This window comes from Scomber japonicus, chromosome 5 (assembly GCF_027409825.1).
Source record: "Scomber japonicus isolate fScoJap1 chromosome 5, fScoJap1.pri, whole genome shotgun sequence".
NCBI classification, from domain to species: Eukaryota; Metazoa; Chordata; class Actinopteri; order Scombriformes; family Scombridae; genus Scomber; species Scomber japonicus.
Genome location: NC_070582.1, coordinates 10,396,224 through 10,424,141, shown reverse-complemented (window position 1 = coordinate 10,424,141; position 27,918 = coordinate 10,396,224). Strand labels below are relative to the sequence as shown.

Here is a 27,918-nt window from a genome sequence, read left to right as displayed (position 1 = left end):
ACCAGAGCTGGATCTTTACTTAGCCATTCTTAATGTATAATCAGTATTCATCTCAGTCAGGCAGATCATTTTCACTTCTTGTGTCTGCGGCTATTCCCAAATTCAGATCAAAATGTACCTTGGCAAACACATAACTACACAATAAACCACGTAACCCATTTAACAAAGTCTGGACTACTAATTATAAAGGCAAAAGGTACATCTAAATCAGTTAAATTGGAGAGGTCTACATGGAGGACAATGCTGTGAAGGCTCAGTATAGTTGATTCAACATTTGTTCAGAGCTGAGGACTCCAGAGTATTTTCTCTATGAGACAGAAAGAACATCATATGAAAAACTCAGATATTTATTTATACTCAAACTTATAGTCAGTCTTAAATAACTTTGAAGGAATCTAGCAATATCATCTATGCACCCATGGTTGGCCTAAACTGGACCTATTGAGTAGCCAGTAGGCAGATAATGATGATAAATTCACAGAGATGTAGCCATAAGTTTTGATGAAACCAGGATAGACTTAGTTGGTACCAGCTACTGTATGTGAAAACACCAATTTTCATATAAATAAATATTATAATCATATAATAAATACTACTTAAACAGCAATATCTCATGACATAGACATACTGCAGGGTATTCATCAGTTGGTAATAAATAAAACGTTTAATTATCTATTTTGTATCACTTGAGTCTCAGTTATTCACTCACTTTGAAAGCTTAAGGGTGAAACACGACTGTGTATTCTAATCAAAGTCATTGTTATTGTTTTTGGTCTTTTTTAGCCACGGTATCATTTTCTGGTTAACCTTGCTTGAGTAGGCTGTTGCCCTTGATTACAGTTACAGTCCCAAATGGCTTCACAGTACCCACTTGATAAAACCCCTAATTAAAATGGTGTTCAAAAAGATGCGAAACGACTAGTATTCCTGCTGTCGGCCACTAGGGGGCAGTCAGGGTAAACGTGTGAGAGTGGTGGAAGTGAAACCATGGGTGAAACCGGTGAGGAGTGAGGACACGTTTTCTATCCGTGCGGGTGGTTTTCAGTAGAGGCACTCTAGTTTTCAGGTTTGCTCCACAGCTGATATCACATGCACCTAAGTATTGACCCTGACACCACAATTCCGTCTGGACCTAATTTGGTAACGCCACTCATATAAGCGGTTCTATGGTGTAATGGTTAGCACTCTGGACTCTGAATCCAGCGATCCGAGTTCAAATCTCGGTAGGACCTGAAATTTTCATGCCACCTTAATAAGTCAGTAATAGAAATAGTAACTATCTTTGTATGCTTCCAAATTGATTTGAAGTTACTCATCATTTCTGACGCCAGTTAATACAACTTCTAGGCGTGCTTTTATTTAACTGAAAATTTTGCACTCAAAATAAGTGCACAAAGTAGGGTTACTATATGAGCCTTCTGCAGGTCAGGGCCCAGATTCATTAAAAAAACTTATTGAAAAAAGCTGGTCACTGATGCAGTTGTATGACCAGCAGATGGTGTTGTCTTGTCAAACCTGTGTGTTATAAGAATCATTTTGAGTTTTTCTGATACATTTCTACTAGCTGGCCTACATCTGGTAGACTAATTTTTAGCCAGCACCATAACTTAATTTTTTTGCATTAATAAATGTTCTTTGAGGCTTGTTGAAAGCCCATTTTAAAAATTTGTAATGATTTCATATGCACTTGCTCCCATAAATGACCAACAACAATGGACACAACCATTATTAACTGATTTAATATGGCTTTTTGAACATGACGGCTGGCTTTATCAACAGGTAAAAAATGTATGTTTTAATTTCATTAACAATACCCCTAGACAAAACTATACAATAACTTGCATTAGCTGTTTTATAAATGCCAAACGGAGGTTAGCTCATGACCAACCATAACATTAGATGTTAACGATCACCTGTAACAGCATTTAATAATGGAATTTTTACATACAAATTACAAATTGAATCCAGTGTAAATCCATGTGTGCTACCCATATGGAGAATTGTCTTCCATTTGTTCTACTCCACAGTGGTCAAAAGGCATGGTCAGTTTACAGACAGACCCCCTGGAGCAGCAGGAGTTTATTCTTTCTCAAGACACTTGACTAGAGCACTCACTTGACAATAAAAGACTGGAAGCTGTCGAAGGGCTTCCCCCAACTTGCCAACAAGCCTCCAAATTTAATATGCCTAAATTCAACTTTGGCATCTTTTCAGTGAAGCTACCTGAAAGGTGTAATGTGATCTTTAGTTGAGAAGTCAAAAAAGTTGTATACTTTCTGTCATTTGTTATGTGGGATGACATAATTATTTAGTGATCTTGATATAATAAAAGAGAAGAAAGCTATTGAATAACCAGAGTATTTTTCAGACAGCCTCACAAATTAGACTCACATGCCCTCACTGCCCTCTCTTGGATTTATTAATAAAGACAAAACTAATTTTTGTCTGTAAGGGGTTAGAAATGTCAAATTCAATACAAAATGATTGCACTTACTGAATTCACACAGTTAAACAGAGGCACTTTTATTACACAAAATGGCAAATTGTTTAAACTCATATATATCCTGCTGACTTGTCTGATTAGATCAGTCCAGACTTCATCTTGTCTCACTCAGTGTAGACACATGCACATCTGAAATACCAGGAAACACTTCTCTGTGATGAGAAAGCAAGAGGTAAGAAAGATGATGATAGATTTTTTGTGAGCATTTGTGTGGTTCATTTCACAGAGACAAATGAAAGAGCTGCTGAGTACGCAATCAATTTGTAGTCATCAAGCTGTCATTCAGACACTCCTGGTAATCTCTTGGATTTATGTATTAGTTTTTTTTGTCCAAACAGAGACCCTGAATTCAAATGTAGGAGGTAAGTGTGCAAAATGTAGGGTTTCAAACATTCTTTTCTACTTACCTGATATTTTATTTTTCATCTGAAGTCATCTCTCAGTTGCCAGCATTTAGTTTAGTTTATGTAATATCCTGTCTGGCATTTGAGCAGGATGATTATATGAATATGTATTGTAATGACTTCATCATACTGTGTAAGAAAGTGTCTGAAAAACCTACGACATCTAAACTGTCTGCAATTCTTCCGGTATCAAATATGGTCATTTGTGAGTTTCCACAGAGCTGTATGTCTTGGTAATGACCACACAAGGGCAGTAGAGGGCAAGACAACAGGCCAAACTGTCTCAGCACTCAGATTCACTGTCTTTATCATGGAGATTCTGTACATGTATATTGACTGTTGCGCTGCTGATTGAAAGATTTAATCTCTGCAGCAGACCAAATCTGAGCAATTGTTTATCTGCAATGACATTTGTGGTGTGCCTATCTGAATACTCCGGGCTGCGGTCAATCAACACTTCCTGTTTTCCTAAACATGTGACCAACGTAACCCAATACATGACATCATTCAGTTCATATACCTACTCTTTATTATGTTATGTTAGGGGAACCCTTGGGCACAACATGCTTAGAGCCACCCAAGTTTACAACCCCAGACCCTAAACTCCCCTACAACAAAAAAGACTACCATGCTTAGGTTTGTTTGCCCACACTCACATTATGTCAATAGAACTTGTGATGTATGTGTATTGTAACTTGCAGAAAAATATACATGGTCATCCTGAAAGTGAAACTTAAATTTCATATTATCAACTACAGCACAAAATAGGTGCAGTTTCCAACAACTTTAAAATGTTTAAATCAAAATGTCTAATTACAGAAAACCTATATGGTAACTGTTTTGGCTGAGAAAATATCACAATATTTAGCTAATATTGCAAAAGCATGGACAGTCCTACTAGGCTATATTAAATGATTATCATAAATGTTTTGTAGTTTTAGAATTTTGATTCAGGTTTTACATTTTTTTTAAAAAGTCTGTAGCTACTATTATTATTGTTTGATTAAACAGGATTTTAGCATCTATTGAGAACACTGTGTTTTGAGCATTTTTTGGTAAGAATTTAGTTTCAAGTTCCCAGGAACATTGCACACATGTATATAATATCAGGAGTGTATGCATATTGTATATTAATATATTGCAGATAATAATAATAATAATAATAATAATAGGTGAGATTTATATAGCACCTTTCACAAACCAAAGGATGCTTTACAAAGGATACAACAAACATACAAATAAACAAATGAAACAAAAGCGGGTAAAAAATCAAGACTGTTTAAACAGAGATTGTTTATTTTTAGGGATGTTCGATATTGACTTTTCTGCCAATATCCGATATCCCGATATACCCCAACTCTTAATTTCCAATACCGATATCACCGATATATGCAGGCTTTTTACACCAAAACTGTTAGGTAACAACATATCTCCTATTGTTGAATTAACACACATGCTTAATTTTATTGTGATGCCCCACTGGATGCAACATGGCTTTCCACATGTAAACACTGTCTGTGAAATAAGACAACAATTTCAACTTAAGGTATGGAAAAAGTGCCAATATGGCACTGCCATATTTATTAAGCTGCTTTGCAGTCATTGCAAATTACAAATTTACTATCCGTAAGACACACTTGGAGATAGCTACAAACCACAGACATAAGCCCCGTTTCTGGAGGCTGGACCTTTACAGGAAGTCCTCTCACTCGCTCCTCTCAGCTGTTGTGTCTCCAGCAGAGTAGCGCCCAGCTAGGACCCACCGGACTCTGACGGTGACTCACTGAAAACATAACAGAGAAAATTAAAACGAGGAGGTAAACCTCGTTCTGGTGTGTGTTTTCGTGTACATGGCCCTATGAACTTGTTAGCCACGGTTAGCCACGGTTAGCGACCATAGACTGTATAAGAGAAGCGACCCACGAGTAGCGTGTTGTTGTTGATTACGTCATCAAGCGCGCGCCGGTGTTGTATGCTGCGTACATGCAGGAATCAGGCTCGGAAATGCTGAAGCCTACAGAAGAAACATCGGTTACAAAAACCCGATACCGATACTTCCCGATATTACATTTTTAAGTAAATATCGGTCGATAATATCGGATAATCCCTATTTTATTTTGTTTTATTCATTTTTATCACGTTCACCTTTACGCAGCTACTCAATTTTGATTTTGCCCCTAGGGCAGGCGTGTCAAATATGTTACGACCTGTGGGCCAGAACGGGCTCACCAAGGGGTCCAATCCAGCCCAGTGGATATGAAGGTATGAAAATTGCAGAAAAATAGGCCATGCTACCCCTAGATAGTTTATTATAGTAAAGTTACAATATGTATTATATAATATATATATAATTATGCAATGGTTTTACTGGTCCGGCCCCCTTGAGATCAAATTCGACTGCATGTGGCCCTTGAACTAAAATGAGTTTGACACCAATACCCAAGGGATCAATAAAGATACCTTACCTTACCTTTGTGTTCTACAATCACAAAATATAATACCAATTAGGATATATTGTAGTATTTAAATTGTGCTACTTTCTGGCAAATATTTAATGTCAAAATGCTAATTATAATAATAATAATAATAATACTAATAATGATGATGATGATGATGATGATGATAATAATGATAATAATAATAATAATAACAATAACAAAAATAATAATGACGCCATATTTTATTATTTCATCGTTACTCATGCTGTGTTTAGTGTTCGCAGTGAAGTTTCAGTCCGGTATTTAACTTCTGAGAAATGAAAACAGACCAAATGTTTCCTCACAGCTTTGTCTCTGTCACAGCTGCCAGCGGCGTCATCAGTGACGTGTGTGAGGGTTGTAATCAGTCACGTGACCCGCGCAGGTCTGGGTCTGGATAAAGCGCTGCTCGGGAATACACAGTCTGATTAGATGCGTCCAACCCAGTGTGGTATATTGATTATTATTATTTTTTTACGATAATAAATTTAGACAGAGAGATAAAAAACAGACGAATTTCCTCTCGACAGGAATCTGGGTTTTATTTTGCCGTGAAGTTATAATCGACAGATCATCTCTCAATCGCCGTGATGTGAGTAGATTCTTTTTTTTACTGATAATAAAAACAAACGACACTCGAACACATTCAGTACATGTGTTTAATGTGTTCTTCATGTCTATTTATTTTTGTAGGTTAGGTTGAACATTTGTCATGCTGGCGTTTAGCACGGATTGCTTTGAATTATTAGTAGCCTATGTTGCATGTCTTAATTTGTATAATTAGATATACCGAAGGCCAGTTTAACGACACCGTAAATAGATAATATTCTTACAGTCCTGCTATATGCATTTCAATAATGATTTAATGCTTCATAGTGAACATCGTAGCCTGTGTGTGAGCCACTATATTTACAGTGCACCCATTGGTTACAATGAAGTCATATGGAGGCTTATTTCATCCCGTGTAGATGCTCCATAAGATGGCTTCTTCCGTTGTGGGCAAAAGAGAAACCCCCTGTATTATTGTGGTGGTTGTGGTCAGTTGTGTTTTTCAGAGTTACTGTTCACCTCCTTGCTTGCTAATTCATTCATCAACAATGCACGAAATGCAAGCCTTGTCATGTGGAGGCATTTTAGTGTTTTTCTATTTACAGCACCACCTTAGAGTATTTTTTTTACTCTTGTTCTTTCTGCTCTATTTATCTTGGGCGTGTGTGGTTTCCTCATCAAGCAGGCAGGGTCCCCCCTGTCAAACATGAGGAATGCAAATGGCTGATGAGGGTGAGGGTTGTCTTCATGGCTAAGAGGGAACAGATGCTGAGTGAAATGTTGTGGTGTTTCCCTCCTAGATCATACTGCCCATCCTCCCTGCCCCCCTGCTGTTAACACAGCCCTTTAATCCCTGCACAGGCTGGGACCGACTGCCCAGCAGCCACTGCCTCTGTCTCTTGGGCTACAATTACAGCAATACTGTGATGCTGGAAGCAAAAGATGAAAGTCTTTTGTATTTCACATGACAACAAATGTATAGAGTGAAGTGAGAGGGTCACCTTATTTTACAGTATAACAATTCTGCAGGTCTGCATTGGGACAAAAGGAAAAACATCTTCCTTGACCTACATATCAAAATGCAAAATGATTTCAAATGGAAACAACAGATTCTGTGACTTCCACATAAAAAAAAAAATCTCAACTGTTCAATATTTTCATTATTTGTAGTTTTGTTTCACCTCACAAACTGTCAGGATGTCCGTCTTTACAGATGACTGTTAGTTCATGGCTCGGTGGGGGTAACATTACAATGTGGAGTAACATTATGTGCCATAATTGCTTAACCCCCACATCCGAGTTTACGGTTGGAGGTGACTCACAAAAACAGTAGTGAATGTGAATGGGGAAGTTGGCTTGTTCACTGTCAAGAAGAGGAAATCCGCTCTGTCCTTATTTGTGCTGCATTATGAAGAAAATGGGTGAATTAAAAGATTGTAGTTACTGTGGAGACCGTGAGTCACTCGCTTCCAGTCTTGAGCTTGAGGTGGGGGTTGCCAAATATTGGTGACTTCGGAAGAAGATAGTTAAAAAATAATGTGGAACAGAAAATATCAACTTCAGTCAATCGCTGGTTTATTTATAGCCCTTTTGTCACTGAAGCAGATCTCAAAGGATTTTAGAAGACACGTCCAAGATTGATGTATTGAACAATCACAGCACTGCAATGTGTACAAATGAAAAAAAAAACAAAGCAGACTCAGCAATATCAGCCTTAGACACTAATGGAAAACTCACATTGAGAAATGAGTTAAGTGTGTAAAAGGTTCCAAGTCAATGCAACAAAATGGCAAATAACTGATTTTTTTTTATATATATAGTTAATAGCAAAGTAATTAAGACAAAGACCTGCTCATTCTCATACAGGGTTTTATTTTTCATTTTATTCTCCTTGGATTTACCCGGGACAATGTTTCCCATCTCATTTTAGCATCAGAGAGAAATGTTCAGTCTCCAGATCGGTATTCAGTTTGAATATTGTTGCTATGGTGAGGATTTAGATATCATTTTAGGCCTTTGCTTCCTGTTGAGGGGGAGGAATAGACGCAGTGGATGTCGTGGTAGTTGGAACTGGAGATTACATCTATATTTAATCCCGAACCTTCCAAGTATTATACGACACATCTGCCATGTCATCCGCTGTATTTAGCTGCATTGATGCAATACCTGTTTTTTAATGGATTTGTGTTTCGTCACATTAAAGAACACTTTTGAACAGAAAACTTTTTTGCCTTTTGGCTCACTTTGAATTTTTGGTTTCTATAAATGACATGGATTTTAAACACAGATTAGATTTTATAGTGATGATGGAAGCTATGTGAACCGTTTATCTGAATAGTTGACCAACATACAGTATATCAGGAGTATTCTGGTGACTCTGAGATGTGTTATGTGACTGCAGCCTCCTCGGTTCAGTTGTCGCATGACATCCTTCCCCCGCTCTCTCCTCTCCTTGCAGTCATTCTCTGCTACAGAAAGTCATCTGAAAATCGAATTTGTCTGTATCAAAGAATTATGTATTATATAATCTGTTATGGACAAATCACTGTAGAAAAGATAAAGTTTTTCATTTCATCTGCTCAATAACAAAGCATTAGTGCCACTTGTTATATGACTGGAGCAGATTGTAAAGTTTATTTTACCTTTTTGAATCGATTTTGAAAAGAGCTGAGCGAACCAAATGCAAGTGCAAAAGAATAATAAATAGTGTCATTCCTCTGTGCTATTGTAATGTATTGAAGGACTCCTGCACAGAAGGAGGGAGATCAGAAAAAGGCAGACAACTTTTTCCTTTCTACTTGGCTTGCTGAGTCACTGGGTATACCATAAAGGCCCGGCACAGTGGAGAACAAATAGCCTACATAATAACACAGCCACATACAGGGAATAATAAACAGAACTCTGTAATGTGGGCTAAAACACTTAGAACAGAATGAGCAACCTTGTGCTGATGATGAGTCATAATTTAAAAGCATCACTCTCAGGGATTTACAGAGCAGACAAACTACGGAAACAAGAGGTATGTTCAACTGTTGTGGTATTCTCGAGGATTCTGGCAGGCTCAGAAATTTCAACGTAGGTGTCGTTTGATGCCTGACAGACGAGTTGCAGATGGCTGGATCATTCTCATCCCTCAGCATGACTGTGGTACTGCACTGTACTGAAGATTATCATATTTCTATGTTCTCGTGTTAGTGGTCAGTTTCACGCCCTAAGCCTGTAAGCAGTACTAAGCTTTCACATCACTCAGCAGCCACGTGGGGGAACAGTATACAGATCCATTAGCTTTAAAACCAGTGGAATCCAAAGTCCTAAGTGGGTGAGATATGCTCACAGCTTGTTGTGTGCCATGGTTCGTAGCAGTGACACATCCAGCACAGAGAAGGCAATAACTTTATTCTAACTCCCTCATAACCCAGTGGGGGCAATCAGAGGCAGCTGTTTATCAGTTTACCATAGTGAGTGTGAAGGAACTGCAGAGAGAGATAAAGCAGGCTCTTCAGCTGAAGCACAATGAGCTGGCCCAGCGCTGAGAGGGCTTCCAATGCTTCCAATGCTTCCAGGGCTCCATGCTTTGTGATAAAGCTATAACAAGCTGACTCACAGGCGCTCTCTCTCTGTTCCTTTCTTTTTCATCGCATTGTTGAGTGCAGAATACATGGCGTCTGAATATTACTTTGCTAAAAGCTAAAAAAAAAAAAAAAGCTTTTTGCTGCACTACGGTACACCCTCTCTTCTGTCCTCAGTTATAGCTATGGTACTTTTCCTTTCCACATGTACTTTTTCCCCTTTTTTTCTTCAACAAAGGCATGTGTTTTATTTTACATAATCAGTCATGGCATATAACAAGGTCAGTGGTCTTAAGCCCTCCCATATTTCTTGGTGAATTATGGTGTTTTTATAGACAGGAATGCATACTAACTGCTTCCAGATGCTCTCATTGTGTTATTTCTTCAGTATCATATGTAGGTAATGTCTGTTTTACATGCTGCATGATATCTCTACTCTCATGTTTAATGCAACAATTGGAGCAGCAAGACAATTATGCCAAGGCAGTGACTTTTAGAGGTGATTTATCTAACCTTGCATAACCATGCAGGTCATTTCCTTGATGTAAATGATTTTTTCCCCTTGTTTTGAAGCTAGACTACATCCAACTATATGTATAATGAACATGCTCTCCTCTCTTCTCCCTCCCCCTCTCTCCACTTTCTAGCCCACAGTGTGGGAATGGGAAATGATGGAGGATAAAGGGCCTCGTGTAGCCGACTACTTTGTGGTTGCTGGCCTCACCGACTCGTCCAAGCTTTTGGAGGATGAGCTCCATTTTGACGACGCCGGTCCGAAGTCTGTGAAACCCAATGCCCCCATCACCGATGTTGCTGTGGTGATCCGTTCCCTGGGTGAGGAGGTACCCCCGGGCTTCACCTGTATAGAAAGCACTCCGTCAGGCCTCTCTGCAGAACTCAATGGAGCTAGCCTCCGGGGCCCGCAGATATTCTTGTGCATCAAGCGAGGCAGAGATAAGCCTCCACTGACAGATCTTGGGTAAGCAGTAATCCTTAGTCACTGACCCTTTACTCACCCGGCACCACTAATCACATGGGTCACTCTAATCTGCTCAACACATCCTCCAGTGTGATATATTATCAAAGCTTGTCAGGATATTTTTTAAGAATAGTTTGTTTATGAAAGCATCATATAAAAAAGTCCCGGCCTTGTATTTCAGGGTTTTGTATGAGTGGAAAGAGAAGCTGAAGCCTGGATGTCACATCGTCCAGACCACACCCTCAGGTCGCCCTGCCAACATCAGCAGCTCATCCTCCCAACGCATCTACATCACCTACCGCCGCGCCCCTAAGAGCCAGCCCCACACTTCACTGGCTGTCACTGATGTCTGCATCATCATCCCCGGCAAAGGGGAGACGCCCCCTCACACCTTCTGCAAGGTGGACAAGAACCTCAACAGCAGCATGGTGGGACAGAACTCTGAGAATGTTACATTTCTAGCATGACTGCACAAATAATTCAGCTTTTGTGATGATCGTTTCTCTCATATTCCTCTCATATTCTCATATTTCAGTGGGGCTCATCAGTCTACCTTTGTTATAAGAAGTCTCTGGCTAAAGCAAACACAATCGCATGCAAAGCAGGTAAAGTTCTGCGCAGAATGGGGATTATGAGCTAAAGCTTTATTTAAGAATACCTAATATCTACTGTATCTGATTGTGGTAATGACAGCTTTATTTATATATTCCTTCCTGTAAATGTAGTGTAGAGTTACAAAGGTTTTTATTGACTGTGTTTTTTCTGCATTTGTGCACAGGTCTGTTGTGCAGGTACCCTGAAGAGGACTATGAGTCCTTCCCACTGCCTGAGTCAGTGCCAATGTTCTGCCTGCCCATGGGGGCAACGATCGAGTGCTGGCCAGCACACACCAAACACTCCCTGCCTGTCTTTTCAACATTTGTACTGACTGGTGCCTCTGGAGAAAAGGTAGCGCCACCAAATTTAAGGCTGTTCCCAAAAAATAGGCTCCTGTCTCTTTTAGCTGTTTTTAAAACTGCATGTTTGTATTCAACTGTGCCATGCAAAATGCACATATTGCCAAGGAAACCCCCATTACCTAGCAAGTGCTACGTTTCATTCACATCATCATTAATTAAGAAATACCCCCAAAGTTGGCATCAGATTTCTGCTCTGTAATGCACAAAGCCTCCCCTAATTGCCTAATTTCAGCTGGACTTTCCCTTTTCATCTCCCTCTTCTTCTCGTTCTGCGCCATAGTATCCCCTTATGGATTAGTTTGTTGATGAACTGCAGTAGTATTTCTAAGAATACCAGACTTTCTTAATCAACTTCTAAACTCTGACTGGCATCAAAAGTAGTCTAAGGGCTGTGTTTGGAATACTAAAAGGCTGTTAGCCTTTGAAAGCAATGCAGCATAAAAGATTTTTTTGCGGCTCATCTTTTGAATAATGGATAGCTCATGCACCATTTGGACTGGTGCACACGTTTTAAATGCAGAATGCCTCAGTGCTCACTCCTTATTCCCTGCAACCTCTAGACTGCAGGCTTGTCTCCTGGTGCTTCATGCCTGGAATGATTTGTTTAATTATTTGGGGGAATGAACTTCAAAGGACTGAGCATGATGTAGCTGATTTATTATGGTTAAGATTTTCTAGTGGAGGTGCCACAACATCTTACCTGAATATGATTTTCTAAGGATCTCTGCGTACTGTGGTTTGTGCCTTTATAAAGTTTGCTTCAGGATGTTGTGTATGTGGATGCTTGTGTATGTGTTGCATAACTGTCTTTGTGTTGATCGTCACACTCATATTGTAATCCCGCTGTGTGCAGGTGTACGGAGCAGCGATCCAGTTCTATGAGCCTTACTCAGAGGAGCACCTGTCTGAGCGTCAGCGCTCACAGCTTGGCTTACCGAGCTCTGATCTCGGACCTGATGGGAGCAGAAACGTGTACAGCAACAAGAGCATCTGTCTCCTCTCCCACTGGCCCTTCTTCCAGTCCTTCAGGAGCTTTCTCACTTTCCTCTACCGATACTCCATTTCTGGACCACACGCCCTGCCTATTGAAAAGTTAGCAATGTTTTGCATATTCATGATTTTTGTTGAAGTCTGTTAGACAACTTTGTTTACAGATGGTTTATTCTTAGTCTTGCAGACAAGTTACTGAAATTTCTTCTATTCACAGGCACATCTCTCACTTCATGCACAATGTGCCATTTCCCTCGACTCAGAGACCACGCATCCTAGTGCAGGTGAGATTAAAAGATGACATTTGATGAGTGAATCAATAAGTTCAGCTCTGTATGCTTGCTTTATTTAGTTCAACATGAATGCCTTTCCATACATTCACTGTAGTCATAAGATAATTCCTCCACCCACTCATGCTCTAACACTCTTGTGTGATTTTCACAGCTGTCTCCACATGACAGCCTCATACTGAGCCAACCTGTGTCCTCTCCACTGCCTCTAAGGTAGGGGAACATCAGTGAAATGCAAATTTATATCTTACTATATTTGCCACTGTCTTCATGTGCAACCATTCCTATTATCATGTGTCTGTGTTTTTGTACTGAAGTGGTGGAAGCCTTTCTACATTACTGCTGAATCTGGGCCCGAAAAACGCAGCCACTCTGCTAGTGTTGGCTGTCACAGAGCACAAGATCCTAGTTCACTCACTGCGTCCAGCTGTACTCACCAGTGTTACAGAGGCCCTCGTTTCTGTAAGTCTTCTGTCTTTTCATTTCTAGTTTTTCTTATAACACTTAACAGGGTGGTCTTTAATGTGATTATTAAAGCAAATGAGATAATGGGCAGAGCAGCAGCCACAATCAAAAACGACTTTAGAATAGCATGGTTGTTCAGTATGCTGATGTTGTTCAAGTGTGCATGTAAAGATAAAAAAATGAAGAAAATAAAAAATGTCTTTTCCTTTTCAGATGATCTTCCCCTTCCACTGGCCATGCCCTTACATACCCCTATGCCCACTGGCACTGGCCGGTGTGCTCAGTGCGCCGTGCCCTTTCATTGTGGGTGTAGACTCCAGATACTTTGACCTTTATGTGCCCCCAGCTGACATCAGCTGTGTGGATCTTGACACCAACACTATCTTCCAGTAAGTGACCTCTGACTGCAAACGTTCTGTGATAGATGACCACCTTTTACTTTATATTCAGCCAGCAAACATCTTCTTGTAGTTTAGGTCTTTATAGGTCTTGATGATGAAAGTTTACCCCAAGGTTATCAGTACCTGTCAGTAAGAGCCTCTCTTATATAACGATAGGGGCTGGAATGTGAAATATTTTTGCTCTACTGGACACAAAAGTACATTTGGGTTGATCTCCCACATTAAATCAAAAGCTATTTTGTGGAGAGATTAAATTGCCAGTGCTCATGTCAGTGAATCTGTCTCCCTCTTTATATCTTTTTGCAATGTTTCTTGACTGTCCTCCCATGCAATGAAAACCATATGGTGTGCTTTCAGAAAAGATGACAAGAAGGCTTTAACATGGAAAATCTTGCCCAGGAGAGCCTGCAAACATCTTCTAAATACCCTGAATAAGCTCCATCAGCAGCTTACTGAGGGTAAGTCCAGTCTGATGCTGTGTCATTTTATATATGGTTTCATGAATAATTTAAGCTGGATACTTGAGTCTGTTGAGTCAGCCTGTATAGTCAGTTTTACGGGAAAATGCTTATACTGTTATATAAAACCGACTTAATGATGTCTAGCGTCTCCCAGGAGATACTGGATGAAGTGTAATATACCCTGCCTGTATGCTACTGACTCTTGCTCATTCTGCCTCATCTGCATTTTTACAATCATTACGTTTACAATCATTCCCAGAATCATTTTCATCCCCTACTCAATTTTCAGCATGTCACATGGCTGCATTTTGTGGTCTATTATGGTTTATCAGTGGAGAAAATAAAGATATCTGCCTCTTCTACCATAGATTTCTGTCACTGTGAAGGTTGAACACTGATAAGCCCAACCTAGAAAGAAGTACCTTGATTGTGCACTCGCCATACTCTACTGTATCAAACTGAACTGACAGATAGTCTATTAGATAGAAACATACAGTACAAACAAAATGCATTAATTGTTAAAACAGTGTTTCAGGCTGCACTTTTACTCAGATGGGTCGCTATAACATTTACAGACATGGTTTCCTTTTGGTGATACACTGACTTTTCATCTAGAGCCACCAGCACCATTATCTGTTCAAAGGTCAATCAGTGTAACAGTTATCTGTTCTTTCATATGTGATTGTGTAATGGTGTTCCTCTTTCAGATGGTCAGTTTAACCGTGAAGATGTCCAGATTGAACAAACGGTGGCCGACAGCGAGCTCACCAGTGGGAAGAGCCTCCACACTCTGGAGCTGGAGATCCAGGAGGCCTTCCTACGCTTCATGGCAGCCATCCTACGAGGCTACCGTTCCTACCTGCAGCCCATCACCCAAGCCCCCTCTGAAAAGACCACTGATGCCAACTCCCTTTTTGACCTCCAAGGTTTGCTTCAATCTGAGTCTGTAATATGTTGTATTATAATAAAAAGTGCTGACAAGGTAGTGTTGTTTATGTGATGTAATAGTAGGTCAGGGGTTAAGGTCTGAGTACTGCTGCATCAAACTTTGTCCTAAATCACCAGTGTAATGACTTTGGTGATTTAGCTTAAGCCTCAGTGGAAATTAGGCTTGGATGACAAGTCGGAGAAACCACCATGATTAATAGCACAATGTTCCTGCACATCTGTGTGCTCTTACGCAAGAGGAACAGCAGAGAACAAGTCGCTTCGTACGACAGTATTAATTTCCTCTAAATGTTGGTTAAGTCTGCATCTTGACCCCGTAAACGTTCTGCAGCTTGACAAGTGAAGGTCTAGTTTTATAATCATGACACTGATATTAATGCCCACTTGTCATGAGTGCTATTACATAATATGCGTGTGTGTGTTTTGTTTCATAGGCTTCCTCAAGAGCAGAGATCGCTCCCATCAGAGGTTTTACTCCCTCATGACCAAGACCCAAATGTTCAGCCGTTTCATAGAGGAGTGCTCCTTTGTCAGTGATAAAGATGCCAGCCTGGCTTTCTTTGATGAGTGTGTTGATAAGGTAAGGTTTCCAGCTAATCTTCATGGATTTTCTGTGTCAGAGACAATAAATTACAAGAATTCTCCATGTCCATGTAGGAACAAATGTTCCAATAACAATATTTAGTCTGGCCTCCACCCATTTGCTGATGCTTTCTGAATAAAGCGGAGGCATTCAGAGGAACTATTAATCACATCCTGCCCTCTCAATTAGGATGTCTTATATAGGTCTTGGTTTAATTTGAAGCTGTTGGCGGAGCTAATAAGAAAATAACACAAAGTAATAGAAATAAACAAGAGTAATTAACACCCCAACATCCCTGTGAACCACTTATTAAAATCAGCTCTAAGCTCTTCTAATTTCTAATCTCTCCTTTGTTCTTTTGTTCTTTGTCTTTTTTGTCTTATTATTATACATTTCCTCTCTGATTTTCTGTTGTGTTTCTTCTCTTATTGCTGCTTTGTTCATCATCATGGACTCTGTCTTGTAGCTATTTACCACTGGAGGCAAGGTAAGCTACCAGAGCCTGACATGGATCACTGTTGTTGTAGTTCAAACACTGTAGTTTGTGTTTATAAAAATAATTTAAAGGGGAAAAAGTTTTTTTCATACTCCTCACGTTAAGTCCGGTTCTAACCAAAATCTATTCTGCTGAAGTGTGACTCAGCTCTGAGTTTTTGTGTGTGTGCAAAACTGCTCGAAACTGCTGCAGGGATGTGCATCAGCTGTCTCTATCGCTGTAAGCAATCTGCATTATTGAATCAAGTGCCATTAGAATGAACCAAGCAGAGAGGTGCTGTAGAACTGTTAGAGGCTCTGAGCCGACGCTGAGACAGTGAGATAAATTATTTGTGCTGTTCAGACTCCCAAAGCCTCTCTGAACTATAATATAGCGGAATGACAAAAGAAAGACAAAAGCAGAGGCAATTATATGTGTTTGTTCTGCCAATAGATGCATTTGTTTTAGAGTAGTCTTGTTTAGAGCAGAAACAATGAGTAATTGAATCAATAATTGGATCAACAGAAAAATAATCAGCAACCATTTTTTCAAATTATTTAAATGTCAGCGTCTACAATGCTGAAAATTCACTCGTTTCAGCTTCTAAATTATGCAGGTTTTCTGCTTTTCTTTGTCTTGCTGAATAGAAAAAGAGTTTTGGTGAGTTTCGGGAAAAAGACAATTTCATGAAATAAAAATAGCCTTTCAGAAATACAGATTGACTTTTTCCCCCCACTAATTCATTATGCGATATATTAATGATTAGTTGAGTAATCAAGAAAATGATTGACAGTTTAGTTAATTGTTGGTTGCAGCCCTAGTCCTGTTCATTGTCAGTACGTGGGGACTTGACAGCTTTTATGAACACAACCTGCCTCCACATGCTTTGTAACACGCACAAAAAACACAAAACATCCCCCTTCCCTCCAAAATAGTCTCTTTTCTTGTAAACTTGTGAAATCAGGAAGTCACGCTTGCATGCTGCATGAACAGTCACAGCTCCCGTATGAATGGTCACTTTGGTTATTATTGAGAAGTGGAAGCATTGATTCATTCAGCGTCACTGCTGAGGTTGACAACAAGTGCGTGATTGAGAAAGACCTCTTGGGTGTAAGAGGAAGGGCAACAAGCAAAGAAACAGGAGAATCGAAGCGAGGGCGAACAGGTCACTGAGAGCCAGTTGACGGGATCATCCACTTGACTGAGTGGAACAAACCCTGTAGCACAATGGCACTGGGGAGCTATTCATCCGCTGCCATAATATTAATGTTTTTGGTGAAGCTCACATCTGAGATAAGCTGCTAATCGATTCAGATAAGCCAAATGACTGCACATCAGCACAGCGGGCTTTTTATCATCTCCCAGATAGCTATTCAGTGGTGATTTTCTCCTAAAAAAGGAACACGTAGGGTTTTACCTTGCCGTGCAACACAAAGGAGTGTTGCCGCTGTCGTTCTCAGACAAGCAGGCAGGCGGGCAGTGAAGCTTTGAACACTTCTCTCCACACAGCAGATCAGTCACTTCTGTGCTGAAGGACATGTGGCAGTTTAGTTTCAAGCATTGCTGCCAAAGATGTACTGTAATGGTTTCATGTCCCCAGAGCAACATGGCATTCATTTTGTCCAGGTCATTGCAGCCTGAATTAATTTAGTCTTTGGGGATTCATAGGAACAAGCCCCTGCCTTGGCAATGCCCTTTAGATAAATGAAATGGGGACACAGACCACACTCCTGAGGTGGATGAACTCATTACTGATGTCTGTTTGTCCTCTCTGACTCTCATATCTGATCTGATCTGAGGACTGGTATCAGATGTCCACGATCCTGCAGGCAGCATTAGTGCTGATGAATTTGTGTTTTAATGTAGCTTAGAGGAAAGATGAAGAACAGAGGGACGAATAATGAGTAATGAATAATGAATATGTGTTTCTCTTGCACACCAGATGGACAGTGAACGGCCAGAGGACACCAGACTGATCGAACTGGATGAATCCCACCGCAGCGAGCACACCGTCTATATCAACCCTCCAGAGCTGCCTCCACTGCCACAGGGAGAAGAGCATCCTCTGTGCTATAGGTACCACGCTGCTGATCAATATCTAAACAACAGATACAAGACACAATGTTTCTTTCTTTTATTCGATTCTAAGAGTGCTTCTCACCAGCAGTGGATGCAATTTAGCACCTGAACAAGAGCCTTAGCATAAATTGCCTCTATTGTTGTAGGGCTTTGTGATTATTTTTATGGAACACCATTTCATTTTGGATTTTTATGTGGGTGCTCAAGTTTCCTAAGTGTCAGAGCCAAACTATTATGCATGCCACTTGTCTTTGCCAGCGTTTATTTGGAAAAAAAGTATGATTGAGGTCTGCTTCTGGCTATGTCGTGGTGTCTGACAGAGTTTGTGCTTTTCTTCAGCTACTCTGGGTTCCCTGTGCTGAATGCTGAGCTCCTGGAACCGCTGGAGGGACCAAATCCTCCATCAGCCGGCTTGGCTTCACGCCACAGCAGCCCAGCCAGCCCCACAGCCATCTTTAGACGCTCTAAACAGGTCAGCTATACATATTGTGGTGTGAGTAAACACCAGTATTTCTCATGCTTTTTTAAAGGTGAATGATAAATATGGTGATGAATTTATCGTCAACTTTGATCGTATTTGTTTCTTTTGTCATGTCTGCATTCTGAAAATGTAATCTTGTTTTACTGCTGCATAATGATGGATATGAGTGTAAATGTATGCAAAATGCAAATGCGGTTGCTAAAGGAAGATAAATCATCTCAATATGTGGTCCTTTTTATCTCAGGAGATCAAATTGGCTCAAAGGATGGCCAAAACCTATTCATCTATGCCTCAGATGTGGTCCAAATGTCTGCTGCGTCACTGCTACGGCCTATGGTTCATCTGCCTGCCAGGTTTTGTCAGCACCTGCCACTCGAAGGTGCGGGCTCTACGCATGGCTTATGATGTGCTGAGGAAGATGCAAGACAAGAAGCTTCAGGCTCCAGATGAGGTAGGAAACAACTTAATATAAGAAAACAACATAACTATCTGCAGAGGGAGAAGAGTAGAGTTTGCTGAAATAAGTATAGTGCACATTATTAACATTTAAATACTTTCATTTTCCTATGCAAGGTGTGTTACCGTGTGTTGCTGCAGCTGTGTGGACAGTACAGCCAGCCAGTTCTGGCTGTCAGAGTACTGTTTGAGATGAAGAAGGCCGGAGTTCAACCAAATGCAATCACCTATGGATACTACAACAAGGTGTGTGCTATTGATAGAACCTGTACTTCATTTAAATGTAAGTTGAAATGTTTGATTTAAAACTGAATGTGTGAGCTCATATTCATGTTCTGCTGCAGGCGGTGTTGGAGAGCACCTGGCCCTCCACCACCCGAGGAGGCTACTTTTTGTGGGGAAAGCTGAGGAACGTGGTCCTAGGTGTGGTCCAGTTCAAGCAAGCAGGCAGAAAACACCAGACGCCGCAAAGAGATCCCCAGCTCTCAGGTAAGAATAATAATGTGCTGACTCATTGGTGCATGACATAACATTTTTACTGATAATATTAATTTATCTGATAATCACTCATTTCCATGGCAATTGTGGAAGATATCCATACTGACATTTTTCATTGCTTTGCAATACTTTCACAAACTTAAGTTGATTCACCGAATGCATTCACTGACAAAAAACAGTGGATGGTGGTGAAATAGGTCCAGGAACACTTCAGATAAAAAATAAAAATAAAAATACTTTTCTAATGTAATCCCCAGAGAGTCAACTGTTGAAAGCTTCCCCATAGCCACAGTGAAAACATTTTTTTCTGAACTATTAGAAGAGTGAAATGAGCATCAGTCAGTTTTAGAAATGCACAGAAAGTTAGATGGGAACCTCATTCATTTAAAGTCGGCTGGTAATGTATGAAAGACAGCCATAAGAAATGACATACTTAGCACTATCAAAATTTTCACATGTCAAATTGCTGCAATTTTTCAGCCACGCCATATTTATATAACCAATATTAAGCAATTATTGCCCCACAGTTAAGTGATATATCATGCACTCCCACACTGGCTGGATATAGATACATAGCACACAGCTGAAGTTGTTACATAAGACTAATCAGGCCTGAAGTAGTTTGAAATTGCATTAAGTTCAGCAGTAATCACTTTTCAGTTACATATAAATTCAGTAAATGATTAGCTGATTGTACAGTGCACATTTTTTTAGGACTTTCTGTAATTCCTAATAAAAAGACATTTAAATGAGGTTCATCATGTGAGAGTAGTGGCTCATGTTAGACTTGTTTCCCGGTCTCATAACAAGGGTTATCCCAGCTCCAGCCTCCTGTGACACTTATTGTTCCCAATAAGTGTTCTTTTTAATGCCTCTAATTAAACAGTATGAAGAGGTTTTCCTCCCCAGCATTCACAACAGCCCAGTGAGACTCGCATTACAAGATAATAAAAACAGGAAGCTGTACACCATATACTATATATTGTTGTTGTTGTTGTTGTTGTTGTGTATTCATTGTTCTGTGAATATGTGAAATGAATTCTAATCTAATGTGAGTTGTGAAGATTTTTACTTCACTCTCTTTTGAGTTAAAAATAAGAACAGAGAAGTGAAAGTTCAGTTCTGTTTTGACATCCTGGCATCCTTTTATGTTGAGTCATGTTCAATCACAATGACAGGTATGTGACATTCAAAGCATTCCTACATCTCCTCAGTGGATGATAGTGATGACGGGACTGTTCAGAGTGTTTATAAGCTGCTCTTATACCAGCTGAGCTATAGTCATTTTTTTAACCTCTCATCACCTTTCTTCTCTATTATCTCCCTTCAGACGGCAGTGATCTTGACACAGTCAGTCACGGCAGCTTGGACAGTGCTAATGACTCTGCCGAGCGCACTTCCATTGACACTGACTTCACTAAAATGGACTCCAGTGATGATGGATTTAGTACAGGTAGGAAACTACAGCACTGTTTTATTCACGTCCTCCTTATTTCTCTCCCATCCTCCCTTGTGTGTCAGCTTCTCTCTATCTTTAACAAATGACAACATTCTCCAGTGAGGAAGATAATTTTTGGCCAAATACAAGAAGAACTATAATAAGTCTTAAGTTTTCAGAAGTTTAAAACTCTATATCATTTTCAGGTGGACAGTCAGACCAAGGCTATGATTCCTTGTCCAAAGAGGAGGAGAGGATGTGCAGCAGAGAGAGTGACAGCATGCCACTGCTGGAAGACAAAGGACCGAGGCAGTCCAGTGAGTTATGGATTAGCTGTTACCTCTAATCTTTGACACTCAGTGACCAATTCAGCAGAAGCAAATCACCACTTTCTGGCAGCTAAATGAATGTTCTCACTTTGAAAGATGTATCGTATCCCAGTGTGGGTGTAACATATCCTCTACCCATCCATTTTCTGTTATGTTTGGATGTTTTTGAATGAGTGTTTTATGTAATGAGATAATTGTATGTCTTGAATTTTGGTTGCAAATAACAACATGCTGTTTCTGATGCAATTCTGTTCGGGTCTTTATGATCAGTAGTCCTCACTAGTTAGTGTGGCTTTCCATCAGAGGCTTACAGTAATTTTGATGATAAGATATAAGACCGACATATTTTAGAATAAAAACGTGTGACGTGTCATCGAACCACGTCAGTAGGCAAAAGTGTTTATCTGTTCTGAACAGCAACACTAAGAGGCAGTGTGGGAGGCTGGCCATCATAGAGGAGAAGAGACACAAGAAGTGAGAGTGTTGCACTTGGTCGTATACATGAAAAGTAACATAAATAGTCATGTAGAGAATAACAAGAGAGGGAATAAGTTTAAATCCTGCCATCTTTCTCACCGCTGGTAAATCACTGCCCTAATTAGGTGTGAATGTTAGTCAGTTTTGGAAAGTTACACAAATTGTTGGACAGTTTTTTTTCTCCATCCTGCTGTGTTGGTGTTATGTCGTTATGGCATCATGTTGCATGTCAAAAAGCTTTTGATATTTGTAATAAATACAAAATATTGCCTGAATATAATGATGTTGCATATCTTGAACAATTTGGTGTCACTTAAATCTACAGCACCTGAGATTGAGGTTCCAATCAGCAGCACCTCTCCTTCTACTAGAGTTTGCAAATCAGAGTCTGCCGATGCAGGTGAGATTCACTCATAGCTTGTCATTTCGTAAAGTTATTTCAGATTTTCATTCTTTCTGTATCTAAATGTTTTGCATCATGCATTCATGTGTATTTTGACACAGGCAACAGTGGCAGATTGGTTTCCAGTCCCTCTGGTGACACTGCTCTGTGTGGAGTTCTGCCAAAATCAGAGCGACCAAAGTCTCTGGACCTGTCTAGTGGACATGGAGCTCTGAGACTCGCCGTCCCTCACCTCACCTCAACGAAGCAGCACCATCTAGCTGCTGACAGATTGCATGGAGTGGAGGAAGAAGAGATGGAGTCTGATAAGAGTAAACAGAAACCCCTAGTGGAGAGGAGCTGCAGTACCGGGACTGTGAACAGGACAGGTATCGAGATGGGGTTTGATCCTCTGTCACTGATGGTGACAGCAACAGTACAAGAGAGCGACCAGGGCAACATCAGCACACCCACCGCCTCCCGTGAGCTCGCTGAGGAGATTGAGAACTATATAAACAACACCAATAGCCCTCTGAAGAGCCACACACCCAGTATGCACTTGCAGAACCCCTCAAGTCCCTTGTTGCACTCTGCGTCATCTCCTCACGCCTCTCCCCGACCCTCCACCCTGCTCCGCTCCAACACACAACTTCCACTGCCTGTTAAACCCAGGGATCGGCTGAGGCCATCACCGTCTCTTCCCCTGGGTGTTAGTAACAAAGATAGGGAGAGGCCTTCCTCCTTGGTGTCACCCTCATCACCCACTCCCTCCACCTCATCGTTCTCCATGGACTCCCTGTTCACACCAACTCTGGACATCTTTAAGAGCAGCGTCATATCAGCAGGGAAGGGCGTGGCTGAGAAGGCTAGCCGCCTCTACTCCCGTCTGTCTTCTCAAACTTCGTTAACACAGGTTGGTAATGCAACTTTATTACAAACAAATATCCCAACATAAATTCTCATAACATCAGACTGGCTTTACAATCAGCTTTTGTAATGTGACAGTAATGTTTCTTTCTCATTTCCTGCAGGATTCAAACTGTGACCAGATTAGTGTATCCTCACTGACCTCAGGAGAGGCAGACTGCTCCTCGCTTCTTGATAATGATTCCTGTTTGGACCCAGATGGCTTTACCTCCCCCCAACATGGCAGCATATCTCGACTCAGGAGGAGCCCTATTGTTGGTCATACCAACCTGAGCAGCCCCAGCACCCCCAACAGAGTGTTCAGACACAACTCCTTCTCTGGTTTGTTGCACATTGTTTAATCTTACAAATAACCAATATTATTGGAATAATTATTGGTTTGCCTTAGATGAACAGCATAATCTTTATTTATTTAAAGAAAAACACTCCTCAAATATAAAAATGTAATGGCTTACAGCTGTGCTCATTTAACTGCAGCATCATATTAGTTCCCACTTCCCAGTAAAACACTTTACTGGGAAATTTAAATTGTAAAAACTCTAAATTTAGAGTAAGAGTAGGACTCTAAAATGATGAGTCGGCTGATGTTCTGTGGGAAACTAGGCTAGTGGGCATGAGCACTGATTCAGTGTGTAGGCTGCACTTAGCCACAGGCCCTATGCTAAACATAAACATGTGAACATGCACACGTGCATGCATCCTCACGTGCGCACCCCCACACACAAACGTGAAACGCACTCTCACCTAACCACAAAGACAAAACATCCACTGATTGCAGTATTTAAGAGGCACCTTTTCTGCTCAGTTCTCATCATCATTAGTAAAGCTGTTGACCCAATCATGGTTATTAGCCTATGACTATAATAAATATATTGTTGTTTTAAATCTTGGCTGTGCCTTGTGCATCTAATTTTATAATCTTCCATCATATCCAGGTGGTTTGGCACTTCCATCTAAAACTCCTCACACTCCAGATTCCTCCCCGGACACCAGCCGCTTCCAACCCACTCCCAATTACACCATTGAGGTGAGTTACTTGCATATACAAATCCCTGATCCCTAATGTCTAGACTGACTCAGACTGAATTGACCTGTGTCTGATTTCTTCCTGATGCCTTGTGTTGCAGGTGCTTATGTCTAGCTGTTCACTTTGTAAGACGTGTGACTGTCTGGTGTATGACGAAGAGATCATGGCTGGCTGGACAGCTGACGACTCCAACCTCAACAGCACTTGTCCCTTCTGCGGCACAGCCTTCCTGCCTTTCCTCAATGTGGAAATCAAAGATCTGAGACCTCAAAGCAGGTAAATCCTCCCTTCTCACAGAGAGCTTCTTCTTCCATACAGTGTATAAACACTTCATGAATAATTCACCATTTCCATTATTATACACTGAACTCAGTAGTAATATCATCAGTATGCTCTATGTAGAAACACAACCAGGTCTTGGTTGTCTATTTTCATAGTATCTTGTTAGCTGTCTGGCGTTCTACTTTTTTAAGAATCACACACACACTCAAACACATCTTTTATCCCTGTGGCCTCTTTAAACAGATACACTATGTGTCTTCCCTCAGGTCTTCCAAGGAAAGTAATCCTGTTACAGAGGAGGACACGTCTGTGTCACTCAATCCCGAGGCCAAAATGTCTGCAGCAGACAGGTCAGCTCAATCACCTGCAGCTCCCCCGCAGGAGAGCAGCAGGAGTGCTGGGCCTGCTACAATATCTGCACCAACTTCAGCCTCTTCTCCGGTGACGGTGCCGTACCTGAGTCCTCTGGTTCTGTGGAAAGAGCTAGAGAGCCTGCTGGTGAACGAGGGTGACCAGGCCATCTCCTCCCCAAGTGTTGTCGACCAGCACCCCATCGTCTTCTGGAACCTTGTGTGGTACTTCAGAAGGCTGGAGCTGCCGAGTAACCTGCCGGCTCTTATCCTGGCCTCCCAGCACTATAGCCATGGAGACCAGGTACAGTAAGCATGCCAGTGTCCTATTAATCATGAAGCCATAACTTCATCAACACGTTTTAAAGCTCCTACATGTAGGATTTTAACATTCTGGACTCTGGTGACTCCTTGTGGTGACACATACACAACATGCATTTTGACCAAGATTGCCCTATTTTTCCAAAAACATAAACTTATGCCATTCAGTAGAAATGAAAGATGATAAAACACAGATCATACAAAATAATGTAGTAATCTTACATACTTTTTTATCCCTGCAGACTTTTCAGAACATTTCGTCCGAGGACAGTAAGCAGGTGCTCGTGAGGATTATGTGGGACAACCTAAAGTTACACCAAGACAAAGTTCAACCCTGTTATGTCCTGTGGAACACACACTGTAAGTTATTATATAGTTTACTTTAACAGACTGTACCAAATTATGTCTCAAAGGGTGAAATTACTTTCAGAAAAATATAAACATGTAAATTAGATAATGCATATGAAGTAACTAGGAAATCATGTATAATTCATTTCAGGACCCCTATTGGTGATACCGCCCTTATCAGTGCTGTACTTTCAGAGTTGATTTTAAATGATGGAATGAATGAGCCTTTGATCAGGGTGACTTTTATCTCTCCTTTCTCTGCAGGTGCTAACTCCTTAGTTCGCTCCGGGTTGTGTGAAGAAGGCCAGCTCTTCACAGTTGAGCTTCTGCAGGGTTTTGTGAGAAGTATTAAGAAGAGTGATGTCTATCAGCCCATGAGCCAGATCATCCAGCTCCTTGGACCAGAGCTGGGTTTCAAAAGACAGAGGTGAAGAAATAAAGACTTTTGTCTAAAATAATTTGGAGAAAGTGTTATGAATAGAAAGTCTAATTGTTTTTCTTCTTTTTCTCCCAAAAAGGAGCTTGTACAGAGATTTATTGTTCCTCACTCTGGTGTCTTTGGGCAAGAACAACATTAATATTGGTGAGTTCAAGAGCATGATATCCTATTTGTAGTTCTAGCAGCTCTATGGACGGCAATATCAGTCTGTTAGCACGTCTACAACTTTGGTCCAGACGGACAGCTATTAATAGGATTTGATGATCCACTGACCTCTCCTCTAGCACCACCAGCAGGTCAAAGTATTCACATCTCCTGTCTTCACATTCAGTAGAGACATGTATGTTCCCCACAGGGTGAATTGTAAAAACTGATCCCTTAACTTTCCATCTACAGTAGCACTATCACCAGGTCAAAATGTTTATACTTTATGACCAAATACCTAAATATATGACATTTCCGCCTCAACTGTCCTTTCTATGAAGCACTAATTAGCAAATTTTAGCATGCAACTAAGATGTTTACTACATCCTCAAAAAGCTGCTAGTATGGCTAAAGACTCTCATACAGAAGCTAATGGATTAAATACAGTTAATATCACATAAGTGTGCTGACAAAGATACATTAAGTCCACATTTTTAACTAACCATTACCTCATTGCAGATGCATTTGACCGGGAGTATAAATTGGCATATGATCGCCTCACCCCTAACCTGGTTAAACTGACACACAACTGCGATCGCCCCCCTGGAGCAGGGGTCATGGAGTGCAGGAGGACTTTTGGGGAACCCAGTCTGTGAACTTCTTCTCTTCTTCTGTCACATTATGTTTTTCCTTCAACCACGGTCACTGCTGCTGTTTTTTTAAACTGCTCTTCAGACTCAGGACCAGCTCACCTGACTGGAGCACAGAGCTCTTAAGCACAATGGGAAAAAGACACTTGATGTAAAGCAACTGCCATGAGTTTCTTGTACACTGTTAGAGCTGAGAGGCATGTAAATATTTAGAAAATCCACTGTATTTTCCATATATCAATAATAACATGTTTGTACAGTTATTTTACAGTCTATTTTATGACTTTGTGTTAAAGCTGTGAGTAAGTATGTAAAAGTAAGTGTGTGATCACATTGTGTGAACTCCTCAGTGGTCCAGGTGACCTTATTAAGACTGTTGTTGAGTGTGTGTATAAGAAGTAATTGCTTTTAGACATTCATGTTTTTACAAAGCACTTTGACAAGACAAGCTCTTGCCACTCATTCTCATTTATGTAACGCTGTGGCCCAGCAGCCTACGATTAAGTGACTTGTAATTGGGCAGCTACAGGACTTGCTGTACTGTCTGATATTTCCATGACATGCAGTTAATGAAAGCAAAGAAATTCCTCCTCATTTGCACCCTGTAAACCTGGCTGGGCTGTGCTAACATGCCTGAATACACTAAACTAGATGGTAACATCAAAAATGATAAAACATATTATTTCTGAATCAAGAAGGGAACACTCAATTGATTATTGATATTTATTCATTTATAATTTTTTGTACAACGTACCAAAAGAACGTGAACGGGAGCAAAACATCTATGATGTATTTTCAGTTTTTTAAGCAATACCTTTTTTAACGTGTTAGTGTGTTATATGGGACCACCAAGGATAGAGTTCCTTGAAAACAGTACAATCAAACTAATTATAGACGAATAATAATTGAAAACAAATATTTTCTGTTGGTTTAATCAAAACCTTTTTTTAATAATGAAATTCATTTATTGACACAGTACTGGATCTATACAAATGTACAGTATTTGATTTCATATTTTTTAGACTTCCTTTTGGTTGTAAAACTAAAATGTACATTTAAACCACTTATAATGAATTTGATTGATAAATACATATGATATGTAAGTTGTTTTGTCAAAGGTCTTAATTTTCAACGACAGCTCTGACCTGCCCGAATTCAAAACCACTCCCTAAAAATGAGTGTGATAGTTCACTGTGTTAATATTGTCCCTCACTTTAACTGACGAACACCTGCCTAG

General features: G+C 40.4%; 1 protein-coding gene and 1 non-coding gene across 2 annotated transcripts; both read left to right on the top strand.

The window, feature by feature from the left end:
* Positions 1 to 1,160: 1,160 nt before the first annotated feature.
* On the top strand, positions 1,161 to 1,232 carry trnaq-cug (transfer RNA glutamine (anticodon CUG)). Its single transcript has one exon. It is a non-coding gene; the product is annotated as a tRNA-Gln (tRNA).
* An 8,938-nt stretch (positions 1,233 to 10,170) lies between these two features.
* dennd4a (DENN/MADD domain containing 4A) lies at positions 10,171 to 26,722 on the top strand. The gene is made up of 29 exons (XM_053318669.1): positions 10,171 to 10,481; positions 10,663 to 10,909; positions 11,017 to 11,086; positions 11,260 to 11,429; positions 12,294 to 12,532; positions 12,648 to 12,714; positions 12,875 to 12,933; positions 13,038 to 13,182; positions 13,399 to 13,574; positions 13,944 to 14,044; positions 14,755 to 14,973; positions 15,430 to 15,575; positions 16,045 to 16,065; positions 17,996 to 18,129; positions 18,472 to 18,604; positions 18,858 to 19,064; positions 19,187 to 19,315; positions 19,414 to 19,558; positions 20,898 to 21,020; positions 21,212 to 21,326; positions 22,323 to 23,106; positions 23,225 to 23,441; positions 24,056 to 24,147; positions 24,248 to 24,423; positions 24,696 to 25,083; positions 25,343 to 25,460; positions 25,713 to 25,875; positions 25,967 to 26,031; positions 26,551 to 26,722. Exons 1-29 carry the CDS (start codon positions 10,171 to 10,173, stop codon positions 26,685 to 26,687), a joined length of 5,097 nt encoding a protein of 1,698 aa, XP_053174644.1. The 3' UTR covers positions 26,688 to 26,722.
* Positions 26,723 to 27,918: the final 1,196 nt, after the last annotated feature.